The sequence below is a fragment of the Denticeps clupeoides genome, chromosome 6 (genome assembly GCF_900700375.1).
Source record: "Denticeps clupeoides chromosome 6, fDenClu1.1, whole genome shotgun sequence".
Lineage (NCBI taxonomy): Eukaryota > Metazoa > Chordata > Actinopteri > Clupeiformes > Denticipitidae > Denticeps > Denticeps clupeoides.
Window position 1 is genome coordinate 20624845 of NC_041712.1, and position 7942 is coordinate 20632786.

The 7942-nt window shown below is 44.7% G+C and overlaps 1 protein-coding gene across 1 annotated transcript; it reads right to left on the minus strand.

Annotated features, from left to right (window-relative positions):
• Window positions 1–5: 5 nt before the first annotated feature.
• On the minus strand, window positions 6–7603 carry ddx46 (DEAD (Asp-Glu-Ala-Asp) box polypeptide 46). The gene is made up of 23 exons (XM_028983396.1): window positions 7587–7603; window positions 7093–7269; window positions 6873–6989; window positions 6710–6791; window positions 6449–6617; window positions 6120–6319; window positions 5771–5881; window positions 5519–5684; window positions 5285–5405; window positions 4990–5165; window positions 4735–4856; window positions 4578–4656; window positions 3524–3606; window positions 3122–3286; window positions 2820–2982; window positions 2374–2567; window positions 2152–2289; window positions 1895–2044; window positions 1510–1740; window positions 1196–1414; window positions 937–1081; window positions 778–851; window positions 6–268 (listed from the first exon to the last, which is right to left on the minus strand). The coding sequence occupies exons 1-23, from the start codon at window positions 7601–7603 to the stop codon at window positions 221–223; spliced, it is 3147 nt and encodes a 1048-aa protein (XP_028839229.1). The 3' UTR covers window positions 6–220.
• Window positions 7604–7942: the final 339 nt, after the last annotated feature.

Sequence of the window (7942 nt, forward strand, 5' to 3'; positions counted from 1 at the left end):
AAAAAAAAAAAAAATACACATGAAGTAGAGCCGTCTGCATTACAAACACGGGCTTGTTGGCTCAAAAAGGACCGCCACGAACAGCGCCGACAGCGGACGTGACTTGACGTTAAGCGATAGTTCTAAACCACTGAGGACAAGGGCTCCGGAACCAATACAAAGTATTAAAAATATAGACTAAAACAGGAGCAGACCTTCCACATTTTCCATTGCTCATCCTTTACAACACCTTGTATCTTCCTTTGCTGGTGGGTTGGTAGGAGTTTTGCTGAAAAGAAAAAAGGAGTTTGATTTTTAAGAGCGTGCGCAAAATTGCTTTCACGTTAGAGATGCACAACTGGACAAAGTAAATGATTGTGATTACACGTCAATGCTGCAATTATGGTTCATGCATGAACAAAATTGAGCGATGAGGAAAATTAATAATTTCCAGGCATCAGAACCGTGATTTTTGCATCTCTGGCAACTCGTATGTTACAAAAGAATCATATTTTTCAGTTGTGCAAAGATTGCTAGTGTAATTTTCCTGATTCGTTCAGCTCGCCAATCCCAGATGGCAGAGGTTGGGAGTGAATGTTATTACCTGTAATTACTAAGAAGGCAGACAAATGTATGAATGTACTTTATGCCACCTAATTTTAATAAAACTGAAAATAAATCTTTAGTATAAAAAAAAAAAAAAACGGTAAAATGAGCCAGTACGTCTAGTGTGATTATTGTAATGCTATGTAAAGATCTGCATTAGGGAATTAGCAGAGTGGCATGGATCTGGCATACCAGTCGAATGAGCTCCTCTTTAATCAGCCTAGTGATCTCCGCCTTGGCTTTCTGAACTGCCAGCTCGTTGGCACCTGCAAGAACAAAGATGGCCGTGAGTCAAAGGAAGCATCTCTAGCGAAGCTCATTAGGCTTTTTGCAGCCTCAATCACAACTCACTCTCGATGGCCAGGTAGATCTTGCGCTCTCCCTCCTTGGGTTCCTTGCCAGGCGGGAAGTATGTTCCTCGGATGGTGATCGCTGCTTCGGAATACTCTCCAATCCTCTGCAGCGCTTCTTTGGAGGTCACCTTCCACCTTGCGGTCTGGTGAAATGAGAAGTTTGGGGGTTACAAAGACATTGGATTTGACTTTGACGGTTCATTCCAATGCCAAAAACAAAAGGACGCGTGATTCCAGGTGTCAGCAGTGTGTCCTACCTGAGGAAAGTCATTGATCTCCAGCTCCTCCTCGTATCGCTTGACGCTTTCCGCCTGTTCGGCTGCCTGCCTCTCTTCTTCCAGTTTCTCCATGGGGGTGTAGTTGAGCTTGGCATTAATCTTCTCTGCCAGCTGCTCAGCAATGGTCTTAGCAGACACAGACGGAGCAATGATGGTGCCACCTCTCAAGATGGCGTTGGTGGCTTGCTGCATCACATCCTGAGACGGTGACAAAGAGAATGACGGAGAGGCGTCCCTCATTGCCACTTTTTTTATAATTGTTTCGAAAGGAGAGACCTTGCAACTCCACTAACCTGTGCTTCAGCTCCTAGGTTCTTCTGGGCATTGATCTTCAGTGCCAACTTCTTGGCAATTTCCAACTTCTGAATGTTTCCAGCGGACGGCATGGCCAGACCAGCCACGCTGCCGACGCTGGCAGCAGTCGCCACGTTGCCTCCCGCGGCCGCACTTCCGCTTCCTCCTGGGGCGGACAGGTCCTTCACCCGTTTCTTCGAGTTGAACATGCTCTCGATCTGCTCATCAATCTGTACGGACACACGCAGAGAATAAATACCACGGCTGGCATTAGAAATTTCCAGAATTTTTAGCTGGTCAAAATTCTCCAGAATAATTTTATTGACGTGTTTTTACTGAAGATCACACATTACACTCTTCACAGCCTCGTATGCGGTCACTCACATCAAGTGCGGTGTCTTCATCGTCTGAGTCCTGCAGGCCCAGGGCAGCTTTCTGCAGCTTCTTGCGTTCGTTGGCCAGCGCATGCTCCGTCTCGTCAAACTTAAAGCCCTTTCCAGAGAATCCACTGCTGCTCTTTATGCTCTTCCCCTCCTGTTCAAGAAAGAAGAGAGCACGTTGAAGAAACATGCAGACACCACCCATCTCTTCACCGCAGAACGAAGAACTAGGGCCATCGGTGGCCTGTTTGAGGATCTTACAGCTTTCTGCTGGTCTTTGAAGGTCGCCCACAGCCCCTCCAGATCTGGAGGAACAATGGATCCAGAAAGTTCCAGAGCTTTGATGATGTCCCCCGCATATCGTACTTGCTCTTCTGTGATAAATGTGTACGCATAGCCCTAAAACATAGCAAGTAATAATAACCTGTTATTATTCGTGTATTTATTGCCCCTCCCCGCGGCAAAATCCTGTCAGTCTCTCACTTTGTTACCAGCTCGCCCCGTGCGCCCAGCCCTGTGGACGTAGTCCTCATAGTGGTTGGGGCAGTTGTAGTTCACAACCAGGATCAGCTGCTTCACGTCTAAGCCCCGAGCCGCAACAGACGTGGCCACCATGAGGCGACAGGCGCCATTCTTGAAGTCGTTAATGATGCTGTCTCTGTCATACTGATCAATACCTTGGGGAAAAGGACAAATATTTCACAGGATTAGAAGGAACAGATTACAGCAGCACGGCAAATGTTAACACTCAGGACAGGCGTGTGAATCAGAGAAGGGATGAGAATTTTACTTGCTGTATAACCACAGTATTAATAATACATCAACATTAGTGTACGGAAACATACGTTTGATTATATATCATTCATATATATATATTGATTGGTATATTCAAATTCCCACAGCAATGTGTAGGGTGAATATGTTTCTACCTCCATGTAAAGACATGCAGGGGTATGAAGCCTTCATCAAGTCCTTCAAAAGTGCATCTGCATGCTCTTGTTTATCCACAAAAATGATGACCGATCCCTTCTCCTGGTAGTGGCCCAGGATCTCCAACAGCTTCAGGAACTTCTTGTCTTCCTCAATAACAATCTGCACAACAGTTACCACAAATCAGTCAAATACAATTACCTTAGGTTTCTATACAAACTACACGGGTCAAATGTGATGCCCTGCAATTGAACTACATTCAAAATAAGGCCTTCGTACCTGCAGTTAAAGAAATCCTTACCACATGTTGCTCCACATCAGAGCAGACCACGCTTCGTCCTCCCACCTGCACCTCTATGGGTTTGGCAAGGATACGCCTGGCCAGAGCCTCCATGGCTCGTGGGAAAGTGGCGGAGAACATGACTGTTTGCCGATCAGGACGAATATTATCCACTATTCTCATCACCTGAAACACACACAAATCCACCAATTCAGGGTGGTAGGTGCCCAGTGCATAATGAACCAGAACATATAACCCTGAGTGTCTCCAGAGGGACTGTCCCAGTAACTACTGGTTGTAAGTGGATAGGTGCATCTGATAAATGCAATTTGTCTGATAAAGTCAGACAAATTGAGTAAAGTGTCTTGACATTTATGTAAATCAGTAAAAAGGAAGATGCTTTGAAGTAAAACTGGAACCCACCTGTGGCTCAAATCCCATGTCAAACATTCTGTCTGCCTCATCTAGCACCACGTATGTGACCCGTCGCAGGTTAGTGACGCGGCCTGAATGCAGAAATACACACACGTTATCAAATCGCCTTCAATTAACCAGTCAAAGCCAACATCACATCCACAATAGGTGTGGGAGGAAAAAAATATTATATATGGAAATACGTTGGGATAAATTTGGGAAAAATTTTCACCAGAAATGTTCCACAGTACAATCTTTTTATGATATGATATCACGACTGTACACATATGATGTGATATCACGATGATACACATATTTGTACAGAAAGGAACTCTCCTGTATGAACAGAGTACCAGAGAATCAATAGTGATAATGTTATCATTGATATCATATTTAATCATGTAGTGGGATTTTCTGTATTTCCCAACCCTAATGGACATTAGAGACATCTGACTCCCAATCAATTACATGTCAGTAAAACCCAAACTATTATGATGGGGCCAAATAGTCCTTTGCATTTTGCTTTGTTTGGTCTTGCGTACCATCTCAGGGGCACGTAGAACCTGTAAAAGTGAGAAAACAGCCACATCACACATTAAAGAGATGGGCCCACATCAAGAATTATCTGACCGCCTTTTCACCTACAAAGAAAACATATCAGAGATTACCTCGCATGTGTGGAAGATACAGCGTTGCTGCCCTTAACTGAGCTTCAACACAGAATATAAAGTAGAGCCTACACTGACTAAAACAAAATCCTAAGAGTTATGATCATTGCTAATACAACTGCCCCTCAGGATGGTCTCCACCTACCTTTGGTCGAATTGCTCTTCAGCCACTGCAAATGTCTTCAGGACATGTTTCCATACTCAAATAATGTTGACAGTTTAGTAAGTGGTACTAATTTGTACACACACTTTCCATGCAAAGAGGAATTTTTACTAATATGGTACAAACAAGCCTATTCTTACATTTAGTTAAACCTAACATGGAGCAAAAAACAAAAAACAAAACAAAAACTGAAAAATAAAAGTGAGAGTTGTTATTTTTTAGTGGTCCTTACCACTATTAGCTCCCAACATGTCGATCATTCTCCCTGGGGTACACACAATGATCTCAGCCCCTCTCTTCAGCTCTGCAATCTGTTAATCAAGACAATCAATGTCAGAGGCTCAAAATTCATGGAAACTGTGTCAACACGGGTTAATTGGGAAGCATACCTGCTCACTGATGCCAGTACCTCCATAGACACACACAACTCTCAGGCTCAGGGACTTTGAGAACTTTTTGCATTCCTTAGTGATCTGAAGTGCGAGCTCTCTAGTGGGTGTCATAATCACGGCTACAGGAAAAACAACCAAAAAAAAAAAAAAAAAAAAAAAAAAAAAAAAAAAAAACCACACACACACAAAATAAAATGATTACATTGCATAACAATTATTTATCATTATAAATGATGACTGACTCGGCATTACCGATAGGGCCCTCTCCCTCTTCTAAAGGTCTCTGGTCAAGGATGTGGCGGAACATGGGCAAGAGGAAAGCAATAGTTTTCCCACTGCCCGTCTTGGCAATGCCAATTAAATCTCGGCCAGACATGATGGCAGGAATAGCTTGAGTCTGGATGGGCGTGGGCTTCTCATAACTATGCCTTTAAAAAAAGGGAAAGAATTTCACTGGTTATTCCACTACCAGAAAGAACAAAGTGAGCAAATAACAATGCCAAATAATCGATTGGCCATGATATACCACTGAAGAAGAAATACTAACTTTTTAAGAGCATTTAAAACTTTCATGGAGGTTCCACACTGCACCCAGGTCTTGATGGGCTTTGGACAGCCTTTTCCTTTGACAGTGATTCCTTCCAACTCCAGCCGGAGGACATTTACCTCTGTTATTAACACATTTTAAACAGCCACTTATATTTTCCTGCTGACTAGCCAAAGAAAATGTTAGCGAAATATACATTAACATTGCTACAGACCACATGCGTTATAAACTAACCCTCTAGAGTCATTTTTGCCAACTCTGGCACTTCCACGTAAAAGTTCTTGCGGTACGGTTCATATGCAATCTTCTGGTGATCAACTGGTTCCAGAACCTTCCGCTGCTTGGTCTGAAAGCCAGTGAGGGCAGTCTGGAGATCCACTTCCTCCTCCTCTGATGAATACTGTTAAAATACGAGAGATTTGTATTTGCATGCTCATACCATCCAAAACATATCAGACAGCCTACACACACAAATTAAAATTTCACCTCCATTGCGTCTTGATCATTCTCCATCAGCTCTCCTTTCTTTTTTGTGGTGTGAGGAGTCTTCTTTGTTTTCACAACAGTAACAACCTTGGTCACAGTCATTCCACCTTTCTGAGTGTGAAGAAAAGATAAGCATAAGATATAGGTGTACTATATGGATCAAGGCATACATATCGTGGATTGACAACCCAAATACATGGTACAAAAACTATTATTAATAGATAGTAAGCTTTGTGTCTAATAATAATAATAATAACTGCACCTCCAATATAAAGGATATATTATGTGCACAAAAAAAAAAAAAAAAAAAAGGCAAAAAATGAGTACCTGAGGACAATTCTGCTCTCACCTTGTCATTTTTACCCTTCATGGTGCCCATGTTGAACTTCTTGACCTCTTCTTTCACTTCCTCCATGTAAGCATCAAGGGGGTCCAGTTCTTCCCCGGTCTCCTCCTCCATTTTTGGCTCTTCTGCCTCGTCTGGTTTCTCTTCTGGCCCCGCCTCTTCCTCTTGCGGCTCTGTCGATGCTGGGCCCTCATCATCATCATCTTTGTAAAAACAAAGACTGATTATGGGCAGCTCCCCGAGCAAACACGTAGATAACAAGTAAACCCTTTATAAGTCCAACAAGTGGGAAATATGCTACATTTTTTAACACCACTGTTTCATTTTCTTACCATCATCATCTTCTAAACTCCACTTCTTCCCCTGCTTCATCTCCTCCAGTTCCTTTTTTATCTCTCCAATGTTCTCCATTGCTTTCTTCCTTTGTTCCTCACGCCACTTCTCCACTCGCTCCTTCCTTTTTCTCATCTCCTCCTCTAGAGTGTTGTGATCAAAGTCTTGCTGCAAAGAATATTGTGTAAAGAAAATATCACGAGACAGCCATAATTTTGTAAATATATCACGCTACCTGTACACTGTAGAAATAAACTTACATCTTCAACCTTCTCTTCCTCCTTCTCCTCTTTTACTTTTTTCTTTTCACCAGTCGATTCACCATTTTCAGACTTCTCTTTGCTTGGAAAAAAAAACAAAAAAAAAAACAGTGTTACTTTCCCAACCCCAAATGCTTTCATATGCACAACACCAAGGGCCCACCTCTCATCATTCTTTCTACTTTTGACAGGACTGGATGACCGCGACCTTCGACCTCTGCTTTTCGATCTCCTCCTATCACGGCTTCTGGATCTGCGCCTTTCCCGACTCCTTGATCTCCTGCAACGACACACCAAGCACCATGAACAGAAGAACAGGCGCTCTGATGACTTTTCGCAATTCGCTTAATCAAAACAGTAAAAAAAAAAAAAAAAAAACCCACCTAGGACGTTTCCTCTCCCTTGAGCGCGATCTGCGGCGGTCTCTGCTGCGGGACCGCTCTCTCCTGGCCCGGTCCCGGGTCCCTGACCGGTCGTCTTTTTTCGAGCGCTTCTCGGGCGAGCGGCTCTTCGAGCGGCTTCCGGACCTCCCTCTCGACGCCGACCGCTTCCTGTAGTGCCTGCAGCGGAGAGCAAACGATGCGGCCGATCACTATCCGCGACGCGTCTACCCACCCCGACCAGACGCGCCTGGTTACACGCCGAACGCGGGTCGCCTCGACAGAAACCGCGCTCGATCACCGTCTCCGGAGAAACTCGGGGACAAAAAAAAAACAGACCCGCGCCTGACAAAACCGAAGACCACCAGTGCGTGTAGCTACTTCACCCCCGTGGCTAAAGTTCCGCTAAAAAACAATTGCGCTGTTCGACGTAATTGATCTGAGCACAAGCAGTTCCGACGTTACCGCGGCGGAAAGTGCGCTCGTTTCGCTCTCACCTCGATTCGCGTCCCATCGTGTTTTACACTTTCACGTATAAGAGGACGCGACGCGACCGACGGTGAATAATCTGCTCCCCCGTCGCCGACGTTCGGCCGCAGTTTCCCGTCTCGCTCCCCGCCTGCGTCATAAGAACGCGCCCGTCGGCCTGCGCTGCGCGGGCTGCGGCGACCTCTAGCGGCGGGCGGTGCGTAGCGTCTCAGGCGGCCGCCGGATCCGGCCTTGCTATTTGCTGCAGAACATAGGCGAAAGTTCCGGGGGACATGTCCCCCCCTGACGTAAATGTCCCCCCCCCCCAAAAAAAAAAACCCCAATATATTGTTTTTTGAACAATATAGTCATGTTTGTTGAACGC

Excerpts from the sequence above, each read along its gene's own strand:
- ddx46 (XM_028983396.1), bottom strand. Across the intron at positions 4,857-4,989 it reads AGAGGGAGAGGGCCCTATCG|CCGTGATTATGACACCCACT; the intron begins GTAATGCCGAGT and ends TTTTTCCTGTAG. Across the intron at positions 852-936 it reads GATCTACCTGGCCATCGAGA|GTGCCAACGAGCTGGCAGTT; the intron begins GTGAGTTGTGAT and ends TTGTTCTTGCAG.